The following is a 22,945-nucleotide window of genomic DNA, read 5'->3' as shown; positions in this document are numbered from 1 at the left end:
TGCAATAATGCTTCTTTCATAGGTACAATATTTTTATGGCATTTTATAATATATGATAAGGGTTCAACCACCTACCCCCAGCCTCCAGTGTTTTGCTGCTATACCTTAACTTGTTCGGTGACTCTTGTACCAGGGGCACAAAGTGGGTGTTGGTGCCGCATCCTGTGCCCAGCAGCTGCCCCATCCCTCCCTCTCCCCAGAAAATGCCCCTTCAAGGGCTGCACACTTCATCCAGGCATTGGTGCCTCCCTCCGTGGCTGCCAGGGCATCCCATGTGCTACATGTTAGCTGCTCAGGTAAGGAGCCCTTGCCAGGTCTCACAGCACTGCATGGATGCTCACCCCGGGACAGGCTGGGCCAGGAGGGCACCAGCATGGCACAGGCACTGCTCAGATTCTCAGTCTTATCAGGATAATTGCTAATCCCCATGGATATACCTATCCATGCCACGATGCAAGACAGGACCAGCAGGACAAGTGTTTAAATGTGACAGTGAGTGCTTCTGTTTCAACTAGAACCAAAAATAAAACAAGTTCAGAACATGCCAGGAATCTTGGTATTAATATTCCCAGTATTTTTTCCTGAACACTAAAAAAATTAATTAGATTCAGGCCACTTTCAAGGGCAACTTCTCTGTTAGCTTGCAATTAGACAGTTGTTTCTGTGCTATAAAAATGGTTGAAGACATAATAGTTACGAAAGAACCTTAAGGAAATGGCTTAGATAAAATCTTTATTAAATGGAAGATCAGCTCTGAAGGGCTATTTTTGAATAGAAAAGAACTATCTATTAATGTTAAGAATGTTAAGACTTCAGTAACTGAAGACTAATATGTACTAAAACATCAGTTGTGGGTTTTTTAAAACATCTGATTGTTTTGGGGGCAAAGATTACACCTGCATGAATCAAGCATGCCCAAATCAGAGCATCTTTCAGAAATGGAGGAAGCTGTAATTTGAAACTAATTGTCCTGGACACCTATTAAAATGATGTAGACCTTGGCAATGCCTGTGTCCAGATGAAACCAGTGAAATGCACTTTATAATGATTGTATATTACCAAAATCACATAATACACTGCATCTCTCTCATTACAAATCTCTTGCTCCCTCTCCAAATAATATTAAACCCTAGTAATCTAATTTCTCTCTTGGTATCATACCGCTGGTTCCCAGTGATGGGGCAGAGGAGGAAGAGTGCATCAGGCAACACCAGGCTCTTCAGCATGGCAAGTTGCTGTATCTCATATTATTTAGCAATGTTTTCAGCTATGCTTAAGACATAACCTCGGCTTTAGGAGCTTTCTGCTGTGCTCTAATCAGATTTGCACTCAATACTTGCACTGTTTGCTGAACAGCACCGGTACTTGGGTCATTTTTTAACATGCTCATGCACTGGTTCCTGTGACCATCTCACCATGACTAAAGCATGACGAGAGCTCATCCAAATGGCAGTGAATTCCGGGTGGGTATTTTTACTGTTAGTAGGACTTAAGGGACCTCACCAGAATTTCACCAGGGCTGTGCCCTACCTTTTTCTGCTGACTGGTTTCCCAGAGGGCTCTTCTCAGTCATGGCAGTCTCCTCTTCAAAGCGACGTCCTTCTTCCTCTGCTGCAGACGGGAGGTACTGATGTTGGCACGGCAGCTTTGGTGCCTGAAGCAGGGGCTGTTGCCTTCCAGAGGTATTTTCTTTCTCAGTGGTCACAGGGCGATTTTACCATAAAAATTTTCTTTTGCAAAGCATGTCTGATATTTAAGTCTGCTGGATAGCATAATATGTGGCATAATGGTTATTGCTGTAATTCATTAATCTGCCACCTGACCACTTTGCATTCGTGTTGGTCTGTCCTATTTAAGGGCTTCTTTAAACTGGGATATGAAATCGTTCCCAAGGAACCAATGAAAACTGTTAGGGACTACTGTCTTAGGAATTAAATGCAACCAAGATGCCTCCCCATTTTAAAATACAGTCCTCCCACCCCCGGCTAGTATTCAGCAGACCTCCCTTAGGCACCTGGCAGTCCCTGGGGAGTTACTTTAGGCTCCTTCTGTGGCTGGGGAGGGAAAAGCCCCAGTGTGAAGGGGGGTTCAGGCTGTGATGGCCCCTTGGCTTCAGAGGACCTCACACAGACTGTGCTCTTCACCCCCGTCTGGTAAAGGCATAAAACTGTGAGGGGGGAATCCTGCCCAAAGGATCCAGGTTTAGCAACTGTAGGTCTGTGCTGATCTGCTGAAGGACAGGTCTGTAATTTGCTTTTGTTCTTGTACAGAAAAGGTAGGGTAAGTCCACACAGTGGGTTAGAATATAAAATGGTGAACATTATCTCTTGCACCAAAATAAACAAAGGTACAGAGTATTATGTGAAAGATAAATAAATCACTCTAAAAATAGAGTATGTTGTTAGGGAAACATGCAGCACCTTCGGCATAAAGAGAATGGGTTTCTTGAGCGTTGGGGGGCAGCAGGAATGTACAAGTGTAATTCCTTTGTTTATGAAGCCCCAGCAGTGCACATATCTGGGACTAAAACTGCAGCGTTAGGCGACAGACCCAGAACCCAGCCAGACACAGGTGTGAGCAGCAGCCATGAGCTTCTCCAAAACCGAACAGAAAGTGTTCAAGCAAGCAGGGTTAATTTGGGCAGTAAGAGGAGTGCCTGAAGAGGCACTGCAGCCATTCCTCCCTTCAGCATTTCTGTTCAACATGTAGAGTCTGTTCTCAGCTACATAACTAACAGGACACAGGAAAATTTTTACAAGTACATTTTTATTTAAAATAAAAATTAATTATGGTGCCTTTTTAAAATAGGGTACTGCACAATCTGTATATGCAACACAGTTTTTGGTACGGAACATATTTATTGAGCAATATCCTTAAATACTAAATATACATTAATGGCTTGTTTGAGAAACATGACAACATTAATTCTGATATTTTTTCTCTTTAGTCATTTAACCACTGATACAGATTCCCTATAAACAATATTTGTTTTCATCTGTACATGTGGTACACAGTCAAGAAGGCAGATCTTAGAATATTTACATTCATGCATTGATTTAAACACACTATTTTGCAGTTTAAAATAATATATTTTTGTTTGTACAAGTGCAGGGAGTATTATAAATACATATCTACCATAGGCCTGATTCTCCATTGCTTGGCAGCATCTATGGTCATGACCTGGTTGGAGCAGGAGGCCCACACTCGCTTCACATGCTGTGACCATATGGCATGCAAGACTGGACAATTAGGTCTCTGTATAGATATATATCAATATATTTATATCTTATACTTAGTAGAACTCTCCTTTTTCCTTCCATGTCTGTTTTTGCAGCATCTATCCAAGGTAGAGATGCTTTCCTGGTCACAACCGCTGTGTCGGGTCTGAGCCAGGAAGGGCGGCAAGGCTGGGGCTTCAGCTCCACCTTCCTGGCGCTGCTGAGGACTGAGGAAACTCAACACTTTGCAGCTCAGGCCCTTAAAGTGCATTCCCTGCTTGTGCCTGCTAGTGGTGATCCTTGAGAAGAAATTTTGAGTTGATGCCCCTCCTCAGACTGAACACAGCAGTTTTCTGAGTCTGGTGGTGGTCAGGAGGGGTCAGAGCAGAGCAGTTAATTTCTGCGTAGAAACTGGCCACCTTTTCATCTGCTGGGGATCTGGCTATTTTGTCAATGGAGCTATGCAGGACCTTTCTAGCCTGATCTTTTGCTGGCTAAAAATAAACTCAAAATGCTTGTAAAGCTGTATTTTGGATTACCAGTTCCCCAGATCCAGGGTCACTGCTTAGTGAAGCCCTTATCCATCAAGCCTGTTCCTTTCCCTTTGTATTTAATTATAGTACAATAAGGAAACACAGAAGCCTCTTTTATAAAAGCTTTGCAAGTAGTCTGTAGAGTGTTAAACCACATCAGCAAACTTTAAAAATCTTTCCTTGGTGATACTGCCTTTCTAGCCTCTTTTCTGAAGACTTACATCTGCATCCAGTATACTTTTCCAAGCGCCTTTCTGAAGATCACCTTAGATTTTGGTGCAATATAGTCAGCTGTACGTAGGCAGGAATCTCAAGGCAAAATTACCCGGTGCAGGATTTCCCGTCTCTCCCCGCCATGGAGCTGTGCGAGTGCTGAGAGCAAAGGCTCTGGACAAGCAGAGGAGCAGCTCTCAGCCTGCCTGCTGCTGCTCTTCCGTGGCCAACGGACTAAAAAAGCACACTGGGGAATGTTTGTTTATGAATATTATGGCGATGATGTGCCCAAATGCGTTTATTCAATAACAGCATGTTGGATATAATGATAGTGTAAATCTGCTTAGGCAAATACCTCTATATCTCTGAAAATGCTGCCACAGAGCTGGTAAGTATTTTTAACTTGATTATACAGGTGGGTAAATTGAGGCACAGAAGCAAAATTACTTGCTAGTAAACAGCAGATCAGTGGCAGAGTCGATCCCAGTCCCTGCATGCTGCTCCTTGAAGTGTCCTGCCTCCCCGCTCTCCATGAAGTTTTTAATGCTTATGTTCCACTGAGGAGACCTCAGGGGGCCCGGGGTGGGTTTGCTTGTGGGTTATGTCACGAACCAGGGTTTTCTCTCAGTGAGAAGAGAGAGTTTTACCACTGACATCACTGAAAAGCAGACAGTGTCCTGTGACCATCTCTTTAGACTTTTTCTTGCAAAACCAGACAGATTTGGATGGACATAATGAGCTACAAATCCCTTTTGTGATTTTGGCTTTACAGAACATGCCTTTAAAGCTGTATTAGGAAATAAATAAAATCAACAACCTTTAGGAGAAAGTGCTAATCCTGAGCCCGTATCATGCTAAACTCATCTGCATTCATACTTTATACTCTCAGCTAAACATGCAACCAGATTCAAACTATGCCACACTTTGGCAGAAACAATTGGAGTAAAAAAAGAAAGGCAAACATAGTTAACTACATCAAAATAAATGTTATAGCTTAAAAAATATTCTAGAAATATACTTGCAACATTTTTATTATAGTATTTAGGGGCTAAGTGCTTTAGGCAATCAACATTTGGGATACTAGACTCAAAGTGTAAATTCTGCCGTTTTAATCCCACTTTGGATCTAAGAACATATCACTGTGTCTTGTGCAAGCACACAACATGAATATGGCAAGGAATGATCGTACTCTTGGGCAAAGGGTTACTTATTCCCTTTCACTTTTGTAATTGCATTCACTTCTCAAGAAAGTCTAGCCTTTAAAAAATAATTTTATGTAGCTAAACCTCTACATAGTAATGACAGGCTAAAAAGCTAAATTAATAACTCCATAAATTCCTCAACAGCAGTATATAGCAGCATTTCATTTTATCATTGAAAAGATACTTATATTTACATACACCCTATTGTTCAATAGGTAATAGAAAACTAGAGATGGGCCTGAGCTGAAACTGCTGATTTGAACGTCCCGGAGCTTTTTCGGGGAAGGTCTGCAGAACGTCGTCTTCCTCTACCATCAGCCCAAATTCTACATCCTGGCAATAGACCAACTGCAGACAGGAATGCGTTCAAAATCAAGGTCTGATTTCTGCAGTTCAGGCACATCCTTATATAAAACTGAAAGCATCGGTGTGTTGGAGTACCGAGGGATGCGACGGCCGGGGGCGCAGCCACGTCCCAGAGTGAGACTGGGTCGGCACCTGGGAGTTACTCACAGACACGGAGACCGAGTGGTATCGAAGCTTGACGTCCAGACAAGAAGCCAGGGTGGAAATGCATCTTTCACTGCATCACTACTTTCAGCGCAGAGGTACATGGAGACATACACGTGGAGGTGCGACACAAAGGAAAGTTTTCAGGTGGTGGGGAAGGACCAGCATCTCGGCTAATCTCATCACCTTTATCCTAAGGGTTACTTACTGAGTCTAACCTGAGATCCTACGTGAAATGAATTTGGGTGGATTCGGCTTTGCTTTAAGTAGTCTGCAATCCACGCCACAGAAGGTACAACACCAAGCTATTATGCTGAATTTGGCACGATTGGCAGTCTTTGCCCAGGAGAGGCAGAGACTGAATTAATGTGGTCATAACCAGCTTACCAGACCCTCAAAAGTGGTCCTCCATGCCAGACCTACAATGTCCTTGGTGGGTCAGTTCAGGAGACTCGACATTTTCAGGAAACAACACTAATCAGTGAAAGAAGAGGACTTCAAAGGGCTGCTAGTCCTTTCAACACAATCCCGCCCAAATACTCACGCCAAGATGTAAACAACGTCTTTCCGGTAGGGGTTTCCCAGGAGAACCAGTGTGATGCAAATGCAGAGAAACATGTAGAATTACACAAAGGAAGAACTTTTTAAAGATTAAAAGGTAAAGTGTGATGCAAAAAAGGAGGCCGATTATGAAGTAATAATGTTCAAAGCACCTCTTAATAATATTTCTCTTTCAATAGCAATGCTAATTGCTAAAATCTGACATTTTGATTTCTTTTGCCTGAAAAGTCTTCAGCCATGGAAATTGCATAGTCACCAGACTGCAGATGAATTTCCTGGGTTAAGTCACAAATTCATGCAATTTTTGGTTGCTTGATGGCTTAACAGAAACCTTTTTTCCCTTTTTAATAATGAAATAATATGAATGATAAGAATGAAGGATAAGCATACAAAACTGCACGGGCTGGAGAAGCATGTAGGTGCTCCCAGCCGTGACCTTCAAACCCACTTATAATCAGCTGCTGCCACTGTGGCAGATCACCTTCTCCTCAAAAGATCCTATTTAAGCAGCTGTTTGTGGACACTCAATTCAAACTGAAAAGTAAGGGGGGAAGAGAGGAAGAAGAAGAAGCAGGAGGCATCACGACATCGCTTTCATGAGATGCAGCATACAATGCTTATGCCTTTGTGAGGCCTTTTCTCCGGGCAGCCCGGGTGGGTGAGTTTATCCTCCCTTGGAGAAGTGGCAAGCCTGAAGAGCAGCCTGCTTTCTCTTCTGAATCACTGATGCGTGCATTATTTCTGAAATGAAGTCCTTGGCCACAGAGCTCCTTTCGTTGCCTTATTTCACCCACCTTGCATACTCTGTGTGTGTGCTTTGAAAGTTTACCACCTCCTGCGCCTCGGCGGGGTTTTGAGGATTATACGACCGCATTGTTATCAACTGTTTTGTTGTTTTGGGAGGAGGTCATTGCATATTCAGCCCGACTGGTTCCGTTCTCTTCTTTTCTCATTGGTTTCCTTGGGTGATCCCAGGTTCAGCAATGTACAGGCAGGGTGGGGGGAGAAGAAAGGACAGAGATAAACATCTTCTTTGTGAATACAGTTTGAAAGCAAGGACATGTAAGGTGCATCACAACACTGAACTTTTCCCCTGTATTTTCCCTTTGTGAACACAGGTCAAACTACGAGTTTTGTCAAGCCTCATGATCCACCTGGAAGATGAAGGGTCTAGTCCTAAGCCCTGTTGATGGGCTGTCAGTCCCCCTGTGCTATCCTGTGTATTTTACATAAGGTGTGTATTTTGCATAAGCCAAAGGCTGCTGGAAGGAGAGGCCTCCACCACCACCTTCGTGCCTGGAATGGATGCTTGGGCGCTGGGTCAGGCTCTGCCTTGGGGTAGTCCTGGGCCTTTCTTTCTGAAGTGCAACATCATTCAAACTGCGATGATGGCCAGTCGTGTCCACTGAGGACCCAACTGGCTCACCAGTCATCATGTTTGGAGAGGAGTCTGACCAGTTTAGATATGTACATCTGTGGTGACCACCCCAGACTACATTCACAGTCAATGGAGAGAAACAGGTACTTTTAAAACACAGTTCAGAACAGCTTAAAGTGGATACCTGAAATAAGTCAGATGCTTTGTGCCCAAGGCATTTGTGTTTCTCTGCATTGTCTGTGAAGGAAGGCTAGTTTACGAGCCCTGACACAGATGTCCATGTTCTAGGTGTCTGAGTTAGTGACTGAAACATAGTGCCTGCTGTGATCTACCAGTGCCCCAGCAGCAATCACTGAAGCATCCCCTTTTTATTTTGTTTGGTGGCCACTGGCACCATTTGGTAACACAGGCCAGGACCACTAGTGCTAATTGTGAGGCAATTCAGGAAATGCCTGGCAAGTGCAGAAATCTAACAAGCGTCTGCACATCACAGAACAAAATCTTATTTGGGATTTTAAAGTGACTCAGAAGGGAGACCTGAGCGTAAGTCCTGTAACAGACCATGTTACATCATGTGTTTCTCCCACAACTTCTCTCCTCAAAAGCGATGTGACATGTATTTAAAGCTCAAGCTGTGCACACAGCAGGAGGAAAAAGCTTTGTGCTTTCCACACAGGTATATTTCACACATTAATACTTTGGGTTTAAGGTGCTTCTAAGAGCAAAAAGAGGACCAGATAAACAAATGTAATACAACAGTCTGCGCTGTTCTTGACCTCATTTAACAGAACAAACAACAATTAATAAAAAATAGTTAATGACATTGAATTTCAGCAAAGTATTAGTGAAAGATTTATGGAGCATTATTACAGGAAGATAAATTTGTTTTGCTTGTAATCTCAAAGAAAATCTCACTTCTGATTGTGAGCTGCTCTTTAGCTGGTAAGAGTTAAGGCTTGTTAATATGAGCCGCGATTCCAGCTGTTAGAGAACAGAAATGGAAGGGAAGGGGAGACTACGAGCTTTGTTGAACCCTTTTTCAGCCATTAGCATGCCGTGCCTGTCTGTATCTGACACGAGCTTCTGCGGCTCTGTCTTCCGTGACATTGTAAAGCACCCATCCACCCTGCCACATCTCTGACAAGAGGAATGGAAAATCTGATGGCTATACGTCTCTAATTTTTTCCTGGGCAGGAAAAATGGTGTGGTTGTCTAAACTTCTCTGCTGCTTTCAAAAATTCCTTTTTTTTCCTCCTCCCTACCCGCTGCCTCCCCAGTTCCAACCCTGACAGTCAGCTCTATGAATAGTCAAAAAATGAAGACATTTTGGCCACTTCTACTTGCTGTTTGTCTCCTCATCACCCCTTCTTTCTTTATTTAGGTCTCTTATGTGTTTCTGCACCTCTCCAGTTCCATTTTCTTTCCCTGTCTAGCCTTTCTCTTCTTTAAAAAATGTCTTCCTTTCATTTTTATCTACATTTTTCTTTTTTCTAGAAGTGATTTCAAGACCAACTTCTTCAGTCCTCCTGAAACTCTTTTTTCTTTCGTCTCCCTTTGCTTTGCTTTGGTTTCTCTTCCCGAGAGCAGCGGTTTGCTCTTTCCACTCCCCAGGCCAGGCTCCCAGCACAGACCTGGGAGGTTTGGAAACTCTCCTCTGATGGCGAGACCTCTCTGGAGACACTGCTGGAGAGGTTGTCGGTGATGTTACACCACTGGCACTAGCATGCATGGGAAGTGTATTTTTTCAGAGCCTACAAATAGTGGAATGGAGATTTTATCAGGGTTCTGCTTCTGCCTTATCAACTGTGTAGGGTTAATGCTAGCAAAACAGAGCAACTACTTCCTTGGATCTCCATGAAATGGCTATTTGAGGCATTTATTTATTTTTTTATTTATCTATTTATTTATTTATTTTTTATGGCAGACATAAATGTTCAGGCTTGGAGAATGCTCTGTTTAACTCCTTCACTCGATTTCTTTCCAAATGCATGTCAGGCATGGATTTGGGGTCGTGGATTCAGAGTCAAACTTGCCTCAGTTACACCATTTAAATGACTGTCTTGACAGACTAAAATTGACCTATGTATTTCGATATGCAAAGTCATTTTGCCCTGTTGCGATTTTTCAACTGCCCTTTTGCATTAGGGCACTAGTTCTTTTTGTGCCACTAGCTCTGCGTGTCACTAGCTCTTTTTTACTTCAAATTTCATACGCTGTTGAGATCCAAACATGCAAGTTTTCCTCTTACGCACCAAGGGGATTCCTTTTATCCTATTTTCTGCCTGATAAGCTAGGTTATGCATGATCTTCCTATGTGTAATACTCCAAGCCCCCTTTCAGCTGAAGTGCTGTGGCCCTGTATTTATGCCACATAAATACATATGTGTGTATTTATTTAGGCATTTCCTTTCCAGGATTGCTCTTCATTGGTGAAAGTGATGTTTCAAATTAGTGAGGGAATGAAGAGGGAACTGTTCGTATCCGTGACATACTCACTTGGCGGCAGGCGAAACGGGCTGTTTGCTAACAAATGGTTTGCATTGCTTTACAGTATGATTTGCTACACATTGTGCTTTGATGTTTAGCAAACAAATTGATGCACTCTTCATGCCAAACATCTGTGAATGAAAGGTACATGCAACTCTGTACAGCTTAGTACACGCCTGAAATGACGCATCAGGGTCCGTAATGACCTCTCCGCCACGCATGCATTAATTTGCATGAGTCCTAAAATCAAGAAAGCATCAAAGAGCCATTTAATAGTGTATTTCACATGTCAAGCTTCAATTTCAGATGATGTTCTGATCACATTCTAAATCTTATTTATCAAAGAAATTCATATTGGTTTGTCATATTGGCTTGTACCAGTTCTCTGCAGAGTCCTGTGTAAAGGTCAATGTTAACGATGCACAGTCAAACATAATTTGTATGTTCTGTCTTGAAAATTTCTTAGAGGAGACACAGTTTTTGGCCCTTGATCATGTCTAGTCACAAAACTCAGTTGGCATATTTGACAAAACCATCTCTGCCAGCTATGGCTACTGGTGTAAATTTGGCATAGACCTACTGTCTATAAGGCAGTTGTGCGGTAGAGTACTAGGGGAGTGCTTCACCTCGTGTCTCACTTGTACACACTTAAGAAAATCTCTATATATGACTTTTCAGACAAAATCAAGCAAAAGCTGAGCAGACTGTTCATTTTATCAGGACGTTATTATGCCTTGTTACTTATAGGCTTATTGAACCTTTGAGGAGAAGAAGACCACCTAGAAATGGGGAGAAGTTTTGTCCAGAAGACTAAAATGCAACAGAGTTTAAAAGACACAACACAATCCACATGCTCATACTTTTCAAGGTGCTTTGTGCTTGGAAAGGATGAGAGTTAAGGATAAAACCTGATTTCATAAGACGAGCCTGAGCATTACAAACCTGTTTCCTACTGTTACCTCCACAGCCATGTTTCTGTTGAGTGCCAGTGCACCACGGCCAGCATCTGGGAGGGTTGGGCCCTGGGGAAAACCAGCCAAGCTAGGAGGGGGTGGCCTTGGGCAGGCAGCAGAGAAGTGAAGGGATCTTAAATTCCCTTCCTCCTAGGGATCCCATAGCTGACTCAGCACTGCCAGGAGATGACTGCCTCCACATGGGATTTGCTGCCCTGGATTATCCTCTGAGGGAAACACCTACCCTCTTTCTTAGAAAACAGGAATAGCATGCCATTCTTCTCCTAAAATGCAGACAGAGGAGGAAAGGCCACTTTGCCCTCCCCGCTGCGTGTTGTTGGAGGAGATGCCCAGTGCTCAGAAGACCACGGTGCAACTCCACTCTCTCCTCAACATTGGTACAAAATTGTAAATTGTAGTTAAAAGGCACCTGCAAAAATATATCTAAAAAAAGATTTCATTGTATGGGTATCAGTATCAACTGATAAAAGAATTTACCAACAGTCTACTGCCTCTGCACAGCTGTACCTGTGCCAATGTACAAGGTACCTATGCCAAAAATTGTTTCATGTTTTCAGTTCCTCTCATGAAGGTGCTTTCAGTAATGCATAAAGAGCTTGTCCCTCCTCTCAGTTTCACCTCAAGGTGGCTCCTACCATGAGTGAAGCTGCTACCAAGCTCTGTGGGCAGCCCCACTTTTGCATGTCCCAGAACACTATGTACTATGGGCAAAGATAAGCAGCCGGCAAGCTGCCCTACCGACGAGCTTCACTGCGGCTCGCCTGCCCCTCCTGCGTTGGCGGTGACATGTGCCAGGTCGCATGTGTGTCTGTCGATCCCCGGGGCAGAGCGTCAGAAGGGAAGAGACAAATCAGAGAGCTGAAGATGTATCGCTTATACATACGATGAGTTCAAAGCTCTTCTCCATACCAATGAATATTTCATTAGCTATCAACACATAAAAATTAATGATTTTCAATAAAACTGGGTCTCATACAACACACCCATTTACTTCATAGGCTTGGTCTATCCTGATGTGCCTCCAGTGCACAGCAGAAATATCAAAGCTACCTGTATACCAGTAGAGATCCAACAGCAGCACCATCTTCCTGGGTTAGGATGCTAGCAGTACCTGTAGCAGCTATGTTTAAAGCTCTTGGCTAGACTTCACTGCTGGAAGCCTAGACAAGACGATGTGTGGGCTACAGTCACTCTTCAGAAATATCCTTATTTAGCAGATACAGGATAGGAATGGAAGAAAAAGTTTTGTAATGTTATTCAAATACTGAACCATCTCTCCCAGTAATTTGACTGTTTGTAAGATGATAAAGAACATGAATGGAGGCTGTTTACATCTCAGTACTGGGGACATTCATCAAACAGCTGTTTGATTCATGCTGGCCATCAGCAATCAGAGGTAAATCAGTTCCCATGATAGCAAGTGGTGGGAGAAAAGAACTTGCTTTCTACGACTGGTTTGTGAACAGGACCCCTGCTACAGGGGCTCAGTGCATTGACAACAGTTGCTTTCTGGGGCATGGTCATGGAATTTGTGTGCAGCTGCCCACCATGAGCCTTGCCTAATGACAAACCTGGGCTGGCCAGCCTGGTGCTATGGCCCTGCCATGTGGGACTCATGTTAAAGAAGGACACTTCTCTGGAGTTAGTTTTCTAAGTCATGGAAAGAGAGTCGCATTCTGACTTCTCCCTTTGACCATCTCAGAGGGACCAGAAAAATTAAATCTGGATATTTTTTATTTGACAATGTAAAGATAGAAATCAAAGAAGAAACCCTAATGATGAAAATTCTCTGAAACCTTAGTTTTTCTCCATTAAATTAATTAACAGCTGTATGTGGACCATCTATCCATCCAGAAAACAACAAGCATACTATTCGTTCCTCATAGGAAGAGGTTACTGGCTCAACTACCTCCCACATACAAAGTGAATGTTTTGCAGTTATAATAAAAAGCAGCTCCATCTGGACAACTTTCAGGAATGCACTCATTACTGCTCAATGTTTGTCAAGGACCAATGTTAAATACTCTCAATCTCCCAAGGCTTTTACACATATTCCTTGTATTTCCATCTTTGGACTGGTAAGTTAGATAGTCCAGCATTTAAAAGGCAAACAAACTGTCTTGTCCCAGTGTTTATTACTTATTATCCCAATATGTGATGTTTTTTTACTTACTCTTCAAGTCTTATAGGTAACCTGGATGATATTACTTGCACTCTTTGGAAGGACTATGTATATTGGGTTACTTTCAGTTTTGGACATTTGATGGACGTCTCCTTCCTCAAGGTGCATTGCCCCTTTGCTCTTCATGAAAAGAAGAGAAGTGTCTTTGGTTAATCAGAAAAGGCCATTCTTTCCCTAGAGACCTTTGAGTACTTCAGTCTTAGCCAAACAAAACTAGTGGTCAGCTGATAAATAAGATTTACGGGAGAAAGTAAGCATACAATTTTGAACATCTTCAGACCTTTTCTGTCTCTCACAGATGAAGAAGTGGAGAAGATCTGTACAAATGCACAGTGCTAGGACCATTATGCAAAATGCTCTTTCACAGCACTGCAAGTCATGTCACACCAATAGACTTTGATCTAGCCCCAAGATACCATCTCCTAAGGAGAGTTTCTTCCTTTCTGGCTGTTCACATGAGCATTTTCAAGCCTGCAATTTACGGCTAATTCAGCTTTCCCTCACAGCCATTTTTAGCTGACCAGTTTCTGGAGTATATTTAAGCAAGCCCTGCAGGCATGTGGGCGATTTCTGTTTGGGGATGTTTCACAGTCCCCTGTGATAATCAAATCCCCCTCACTGTGCACAGATTGAAGATTTAGCCTTTGCTGAGTGCTTCTGTCAGGGAAAAAAATAAATCCATATGGAGCCACTCTGCAGCCATTCATCGGCACTTAGAGGTTCCCTGAGCTGGTGCACTTGGGCTGCAAAATGTGGTGGGCAGATCTCTTTCTGCAGAAGTGCATCTATCCCAGCCAGTCGCTCTGGGTATATCTGAAGGCAGGATTTGGCCTGTTCAGATTGCAAGTAATTGCAATAGATTGCTGAGCCACATGTGAAATTTAAGAAGTGGAGTTTAGTCTTCATTTATTTTCAGCACTGCAAAGTCAGAGCAATTCCACAGACTTTGGTGGACTTGAGGAGAATTTGTTCTGATGTTAGAGAGGAAGATCTGTTCCTGGGAGACTAAGGTGATGCCATCACATTTCCTACTAGGTCTTCAATTAAGCTAACTTCAGAGTTACACTCCTACACAAAACTGATTTTAAGGAAGAGAAGCAGCTTTATTATTAGCATACTGGATGATTCACTGACATAATTGATAAAAGTACTTTCAATGACCTCTTACCTTACAACCCATTCTTTGCATTCCCTGTAATGATCTTTAAAAGGTTTTATTGACTGGAGGAATATTACAGCTGACGTTATCCATTGGATGTTCTCAGTGCAGAATACATCATTGATATGTTTTCATGACAAAAGGAAAAAAATGAATGGGCCTAATGTAAAAAAATGAGCTCATGTCGCCAGCCTTTCAGCCTGGCAAAAAGCCACTAAATGGGAAAAAAAAAAAAAAGACAAAAAAGAAGATATTAAATGCATGGAATGAAGGCACACTGCTTTCAACGAAGCCAAAACATGTCTGGAGGATAGCCACGGTCATGCCTGACAGTGTGCTATGCACTGGCAGTGCCCTTTGGATATGAGCTGGGCATGCTCCTGCTCCTCAAAGGCCTGTCCTGCCACAGAGCACTGCAGGCAGCTAAGGTATGTTCATGGAGCCCAGTTCATGGCGCACGACGCTCTGCCAAGCAGTGCAGAAACAGCGTGGGATTCTCAATGTATATGTAGCTCCCAGATAACCAGGATTATATATGTAAGTCTATTGCATTAGGCAGGATCTGCCCTAACAAGTCTATAATTTAGAGAGAAGCCAGCTCAAATTTCTGTCCTAATTTCTTATGGAAGACAATAAACAAGCTTGAACAATCTGGTCTAATGAAAAGAAAGAGAGGATGGGATTGGTCTCAGGGAGCACCAGGAAAGGAAAAGGGCGCTTGAATGGAAGAAATGGGAAGTAGACATGGGTAAATTTAGGCTGGAGATGCAAACAAGGTTCTTCTACTCTCAGAAGAGTAACAGTTTGAATTTGGATTGCTGGAGGACGTAGAAGTGAGAGAGGGAACACTAAACAGCTCAAAGACGACTGGTATGTTTATGAAAAGGATCAAATACCACAGTGCCCACAATACTGGAGACAGACAGGGTGACCCAAGGGTCTTGTTCCAGTCCCATGTTACTAAGATGTCTAGGCTGCCACCCTGAAGAATCAAAGAAGGAATACGGACTGCTTCAGGGAACTGAAATAACCAATGTAACAGGAGAAACCATTTCACCGAACTTCAGGTGCAGCCTCAGCTTCCCTGGGGTTGATTCTCAGTGATCACGTCAATACCTACAGTCAGAGCTGGCCATGGGGTGCACTGCTCTACTACGGCACCAGGTCTGGGCAATGGCTGGGGATAGGTAACAGCTGGATAATGAAGGCAGCACACTCTCCTACTTTGCTTTTTTTTGTTTTTCCTATTTCATGCAGATTGGAAGGGGGAAGAGAGTAACATTTCCTGGAGTCCTCCTGTCAATGTCCTCCAGACTAGTGCAGACTGGATGCATTACTGCAGTAGTGCCACTATGCTGCTGTCTCACTAAAATCAAAGTCAGGGAGCTTGTGTAATCATAGACAAAAATTTAAGGCTGCCCCCAAACTGGACTGTGCACACTCTCTGGGATTTTGTGCCCACAAGCTGAATGCACATGCAGGTTTGGTCCTTCATTTCTGCACACATCTGTGACAGCCCTCCATGACCCACACAAAACTGAGACATGCACGTTCTCACAGGTGCTGGCATGAAGGCAACAAACACTCCTCTGCTTATCTGCCACTCAGTAATACAAAAACACCAGTGGAAGCCCAAACTGAGATCTTTCTCTTAGTACTTTAAAATTCTCCACTCTTTCTGGAACAGATTAAACACCACCTATCATGATCCAATGCTTTCTAGCTTCAAAGTGCTTAACGAACATTAATTAGGAAACATGGTGGCAGAGAGAGGAGATGAGCAAGGGCTGCTCCTCACTGCTCTCCCGCCCTATCTGAAGGACAGTATGTCTCTCACCAGACAAGTGACTGTAGATATTGCCATTTTAGGCGCTGGACTTTTCCATCCCCAAAACAAAGTTGATCTTCTGTGCTACTTTGTGCCCAGATTTTTGCTGAATGTAGATAACTGCCTTGCTATTTGATCCCTTGCAAACATAAGCAACAACTTTAATGATGAACTTGATCCATACAGAAGAACAAGGCTACTGCTATTTCACAGACTCATTTAAACAGAATTTACAAAATTATTTAAATATTAATGATTAATTTCTGTGCAGATGAACCAAAATTCTCTGCAGATTTTCTGTTATAGAAATGTCTTTAATAGAAGAGTGTCTGTAACACAAATAAATGCAAGGAGCTGAGAAGAAAATTAAAACTTGTAAAATGAACTGACCTTTGCAACTATCTAGATCACTTTGCATTTGAGGCAATCTGTCTCTGCCACCAACTAGAGTAAGACCACTGATCTCCAAGCAGCTGCTTCTGACTTTCTCCACTCACAACAAACAGTCTGCAGAGCCAGACCCTGCTCTTTGCAGGATAACTGCAAACCCACTGTAAGTGGACTGCACAGGGTGGTCCCAGCCTTCCTGTACTCTAGGTGTGCGATGGGGTAAGTTCATACAGAGGTGGAGCAACCAGCAAGTCCTGCACACCTTAATGTCTACACAGAGAACTTGCTTTTGTGCAGTTTGGGAGCTCAGTGGCATTAGACAATTGTAACCAGGGACAATTTCTGAGAAAGGATTTGAGGTCAGCCAGTCTCCACACTGGCTTCTCAGGGCTCAGAGCAACTGAAAGGAAGAGCCAGGTTAGCCTGAAGTTACTGCTGCTTGGGAGTATTAACATCTTTTGTAAGATTTCATGCTACTGACTCAAAAAGCAGACACCAAAAGAGGCACTATTTCTCCACTTGAGACTTCGTTTCAAAGGCCAGAGTGAGGAATGACCCTATTTTCCCACTCGTGCCTTGCACACATCTGGGATCAGACCTTTTACATCAGACACCCTGTTAGTGCTTCACTCCAACACCTGGCATTAGCTTGGGGAATGGATGCTGTGATCCTCATCTCCACAAATGCCCTCTGACATGGCTATTTAGCCAAGTCTCTGAGATGGACAAACCAGAAGCATTGTTCTCCAGCCCAGACATACTGGAGAGGGTGGCCACATGCCTGCCAATGGAGGGGACACTGAAGTCAGAGTGAGCTAAGTGTGTGTCAGAGCAGGACCACCACAGCAGATGCCATCTTCTCCCACCTGCAGCTCTGCCCACGCTGACCTACTGCGTGTCTTGCCTTCACGGCAAGGCTCTCCCGAGCGGGGAGCTGTGCGCTGCTTAGCAACCCAGGAGCATTATAAATATTTAGCAGTAAGTATGAGGGGTGCAGAGAAGGAAGGACAGAGGTAGCAGAAATCACATGGACACAAGTGGTGGCAGCACAGCTGTGAGGGGCTTGAGGGTGGCTATGAGCGATCGATGTGTGCCCGAGGAGCGTCGCAGCTCTGCACAGGGGAACCCCGTGTGCACCCTTTGTGCCTCGGGCAGCGTGGCTGCATGGCAGCAAACAGCACAGCAAGGCAGAGGTCTGTGTGATGTGACCTCCCTTCAGAGCAGCAGAGACCCCTGAAACCAGCTGGTGGGGACAAGCACCCCTGAGCCTACCTTCATCAACACCTGCTCTCAGCTAAAGCATGGAAAAGTTGAGATCTTGTTTGGACACCAAGTTGTGACTAATTAGACAAAGGTGTGAAACTAATGCACATAAATTACAGTGTGAAATAATGCTGCTGTGGTCAGATGCCTCGTTACCTCTGCCTGTGATTCCTTGCACAGGAGGAAGCACGTCCGAGCGCAGCTTCTGCCGTTCCCTGAGCTCTACCTTTCCCCAGGGTCTCTGCACAAAGAACTCCAGGTTAGAGCCAGGCATCAAACTCAAAGCCAGCAGAAGTCATGAATTAGAGGAGCCAAGGGTGGCCCCAAACCAAGGCTGCTGGCCAGAAGCGTGCTGAAAGGTCAGGCAGGAAGGGGGCATCTTCTGTGTGGTGAAATCTGGAGCAACGTGGGGGTGATGCAGGAAGCAAGGCTCTGCAGTAAACAAGAAAGGGCAGAGACTGGAGGGGAACGGGGCATGCACACAGGACTGAGAGGTGTGCTGAACAGCCCGAGCATCTTGAAGATGGTCTGATGCGTGTGATGGTTAGGGGACCGGCTGGTGCTTAGCTGCTCCATGGTAAGGTCTGGCTTCTTGTCACCCTGAGGCAGAGCAGAGTTGAGTCCAGGCAGAGCCTGCCTGGGGCACGTGTGGGAACTGTTGGGCAATTTCCACACATTTCTGGCTTTCTTGTTCTAACTTTTTGGGTTTTAGAGCTCCTGCAAATCCACTGTGTTTGCTGAACCCACCGGGAGCTGCAGTTGTTCGGCCACTGGAGAAATCAGGCTCTACTGCTTTTACTCCAGATGCACTGCAAATCCTTTGTGGAAAGGAAAAGGGGGCAATAAAAGCACCCAGGAGGTTCCTGTGGGATTCTCGGTGTGTAGAGGGAATTTCTGGGTGAGACAGAGCTGGAGTAATAGATCTACAGTCCCACCCCATTACCATGGGTACAATTTCCTCTGAGTCATAAAAAAGGTTGTTGCAGTCACCCCAGGGTGCTGCTGGGTTCTTGCAGGCTGTAACAAACACAGTCCTGAGCTCAGATATCCCAGATAATCAAGCCCAAAACTTTCTTCAAGTATCCCTACACACTGTGCCTGGTACACCTCAGCCACAGCTGTGGCTTTTCACCAGCAGTGTCAGCCACAAGTGTTCTTGTGTCAGCTGGTAAAGACTATGATTTGCTTAAAAATTAAATGAATTTCTAAGAAAACATTATTTGTTTGCCTTGCAGGATTTTGAATATCTAAGGGTCTTAAATTGGAAAGTCAGTTTTTAGACAAGTAGGTGAAGAGAATCCTGATCTCATATTTATCCAGATTACTTCAGAAGTTATGGCTTCAGGAAAAAATGTAATAAAAACTGATGGTAAACCTGGCAACTTTCGTATATGTTTCAAAGCTCTAGTATCCACTTGTATCTTCTAATTGTGCTGGGGTAAATCAGGAATATTTCAACCAACACAATTAGACCAGGATGAGCATTGTGTTCTGGCACGAGCCTGTAAAAGCCACCCATGGCTCTCACAGAGTTGCACTGAGGCAGTGAATGTACAATACTTGATTCTATTGCAAGACTTTGGCCCATTCGATGTGTTACCCTCATCTGCAGTAGAAAACAGAAACATGGCAAGTTTGTTTCTGGTCACAGTGAAAGGTTAATTGATCACAGGATAGACCATAATGCTCTACAGATTTCTGTTGGTATCATTGTCAGTACATCACAAATCAGGAGTGAACAAGGACGGTATTCTGTGAAACACTTGGACCACTTGTTTTATGCTAAAGACTAAAGCCTCCTGAAGGCTGATAGTGTTCCTGGCTATGAGAAACAGTGGGGCATTTTATCCACTTATGACAGCAAACTTTCTCCCTAGCAATATGTGACTTTGGTATAACTTAAAAGAGACAGAGAAATCCTGTCCTATAATAGTTATGCTATCTCTCTGATGAAGGACAATTTTAGGTACTTTACTCATCAGCGCTTGATCAGTCAAATGAACCTGCTAATAAGTAGTGGCAATACTTTTGCTATTCTGCTTTAAAAATTAGGCCAACCCTTTTTTGTCTTGATGCAGCCAAAAAACATTGGGCAGCACCAGCTGTTAGTCCCCCATCCAAAATCCCCAATGATGCCACTGAATCAGCAGAATGAATACAGCAGAGCTCTGGTGTCTCCAGTGGGCTTGGGTCAAGCTGTAAAGCTGTTCAACAGTTTGTCTCATATATACCACCCTGGAAATAGTTGCACAACCAACATCCAGACTTCAATACTGTTTAGAAGAACAACTTATTTTCCTTGTACTAGCAAGTTTTCATCAAGCAGAGCTACATTTAGTTTAATAAATAGTGATAACTTTGAAAGAACACAAGAAAACCAACAAGTGCTCAGATAGGTTGTGGCCTCTCCATTTGCGGAGATACTCAAAACCCAGCTGGACACAGTCCTGGGCAACCTACTCTAGCTGACTCTGCTACAGCACGAGTTTGGAGTAGATGATGTCAAGTCGTCCCTTCCAGCCTCAACCATTCTGTGATTCTATGAACTCATTTCTTGATCGTTAAAAAATGGGATCTCCTGCAGAAATACTGGTTGCTCAGGGTATTTAAATTGTCATCAGTAGATCATCTATAACCTCATTCCAAGGATGGGAGTAAATTCACCACTGGGAGATGATTAGGCAGAGAGGCTAAGCAACAGATGAGGATGCTGGGCTTTGGTTAGAGGTGGCAGAAGACCTGGACAGTGGTGCTCAGCAGTAGATGCCAATCCTGTTGTTGATAAGCATCAACATTCAGCCTGTGGAAAAGATAATCAGGCTACAGTGTGACTGTCTTTTCTGTGCTCTTCCAAAACTTTGAAGTTTGTCTTTCAACTGCCCTCAGTAACAGTCCCGGCTCTTCCAGAGGAAGACCATATTCCCTTGTGAGTGGCACTTCTTAGGGGTTGACCCCTTTTGCAGTGCTGAACTGGTTTGATGTCAGGGAATTGCATCAAGGACACATAGAGACCATGCCCCCATAGACTTTCTTCTTCCCTTTGAGTGTCCCCCCACTCAAATGGTACTTTTTAACTCAGCTTTTCCACCAACTATCTCACTTTATCTTCTGAGTAATTACTATCTTTCCAGTCATCTGCTGAGAATTAAGGCACCATTTCAGTACAAACCCTTCTAATGTGTCAGGGAGAACAGAAGAGATTAACAATCTCAATGTACCTTGATCTGTCTGCCATCAGCCATGCCATGAATATCCATTTCAAAGCAATTAAGTTTAGGACACTGTTCTGTCTTCTCTCCTCACATGGAAAAGCATTGTTTTGTTGCAATTAGTAATGATTTTGGACTTGATTGTGCTCAGCCTCAGTACTTCTCATGGGAGATGGCCGTGTGGCCACCTACACAGTGCTTGCTCTTTAGAGGAGTGAGTGGTAAAAAACAGGCTGGGCAAGAGGTGTGGGGCCTGTTGAGCAGGATGTACACCCCTGCACGGGACACACTCTTCCACACACACAGGAGCTCACCACAGCCCCAAATCCTACTTTTTACCCTCCTTAAACAAGCCTCCCTGTTTTTCCCTTGCAAGCACCTGCCTCATTTTGTCAAACAAACCCAACTTTCCGAACCTTGCTCCCACTACTGAAACTAGACCTTGCAGTGTACAGGGTCCATAAATCATACACTAATGCTGAATACCCTAGAAAATACCTGAGCAATGAATTTTAAGACAGTTTAAATATGACCTGTCATTTTATTTCAGTACAATGTTTTCTTCCATTTAATTATTTGAAGGTGAACTCAGTGCCTATTTAAGGAAGTGCGTATGTAGGCATTTATGGTACCTTTCTCTCAGGCTATGGGACACATACATACAAAACAGTGGATTGACAAAGTTAGAGGACTAAAAGTTATATCATGTAAAACTTTGCTATCATCAGCCTGCTTTCTGTGCTGACTTAGCAAGAGGGCTCTCTTTGGCAGCAGACCCTGTGGTACATCTGAGAGCAGAGGTATCTATCCTACCTAAAATCCAGCAAAGCCAAGGAGTCACATCCGTAGGCACAATGGGCTGCTCATGGGTCATCTCAGACCATATGGATGTTCTGGAGATAGTAAGTACAGGTTTTTCACATGTTGGCAAACCATCGAAACACTTCCTGCCAGGTTTCATCAGCTGGCATGGAGACTTGGACACTCAGCTTTGCTTTCCCCTTCGAGGTTTTAGAAATGGCTCCAGTATCTTAATTTTATACAGGGAGCCAGGGATTTATTTTTCCCTTTTATGTAAATATCTTACTCCCTTCACAGACACTGACACACCAGTGAGCTGCAGAAATAGGATTACATACTGCAGGTCCCTCTCTCCCCCATCTCAGTTGCTTATTTACCAAACCACTCTTGTTAATCCTCTTCACTGTATTTACTTCCCACTTCCCTCCAGTCTTACTGTCTTTCTTACTATTATTCAGGTGCTTGGCGATGGTAAAAAAAGCTTAAAAGACAGCCACCTCCAGAGCTGATTAAAATGAATCGAGCTCCACTGATTGTTTTTGACTCCGCACCGATTTACACCAGATGGAGAGCTGTTGGAACTGCTGGCATTCACAGTGCACTTGCCCCAGTCCAGTCCATAAACCATGTAATACTGAAACGATCCAGCTTCCTCCAGCCTGTACGGGTTTATGAATTGTCCTTGGACCTCCTGCTTTTACTTCTTGGTGACAGACAGAGACATGGCAGAGAAATACCTGGAGGTATTCCAGATTTTGAACAGTCATTCGTCTGCTCTTGCTACGTGTTACAGAAATCGCTGGTTGTCACAGCTCACAAAATGAGCAGTGAAGTCTCACTGCTTACAGTGGGCCTGAGCCCTGGCCAAGGAGTGATTAAGCCTGTCCTAGAAATCTACAGATCTTACAAACTGTGAGTGCTGCTGGCGCTAAGTGCCAATCCTTAATTTTTTTTCTGATGTGCCATGGAAAAGTTTCTTAAGAGAAAATTCACATTTTTTAAAAGAGGAAATACCCATCTGTCACCAAGACCAGAGA

The 22,945-nt window shown here is 43.7% G+C and overlaps 1 protein-coding gene across 2 annotated transcripts in view; it reads right to left on the bottom strand.

Moving 5' to 3' along the window:
- Positions 1–2,749: 2,749 nt before the first annotated feature.
- PRIMA1 (proline rich membrane anchor 1) overlaps positions 2,750–22,945 on the bottom strand; it is a 55,264-nt gene continuing 35,068 nt past the window's right edge. The window contains exon 4 of one of the 2 annotated variants that reach the window (XM_075753671.1): positions 2,750–7,197. In XM_075753671.1, the coding sequence (XP_075609786.1) occupies positions 7,098–7,197 (100 nt within the window). In that variant the 3' untranslated portion in view covers positions 2,750–7,097. Of the gene's footprint in view, positions 7,198–10,205; positions 10,343–22,945 lie in introns of those variants that run through there. The other variant, XM_075753672.1, reaches the window with a different exon arrangement.

The sequence above is a fragment of the Balearica regulorum genome, chromosome 5 (genome assembly GCF_011004875.1).
Source record: "Balearica regulorum gibbericeps isolate bBalReg1 chromosome 5, bBalReg1.pri, whole genome shotgun sequence".
Taxonomy (NCBI): domain Eukaryota; kingdom Metazoa; phylum Chordata; class Aves; order Gruiformes; family Gruidae; genus Balearica; species Balearica regulorum.
This window is presented reverse-complemented; position numbering and strand designations above follow the sequence as displayed.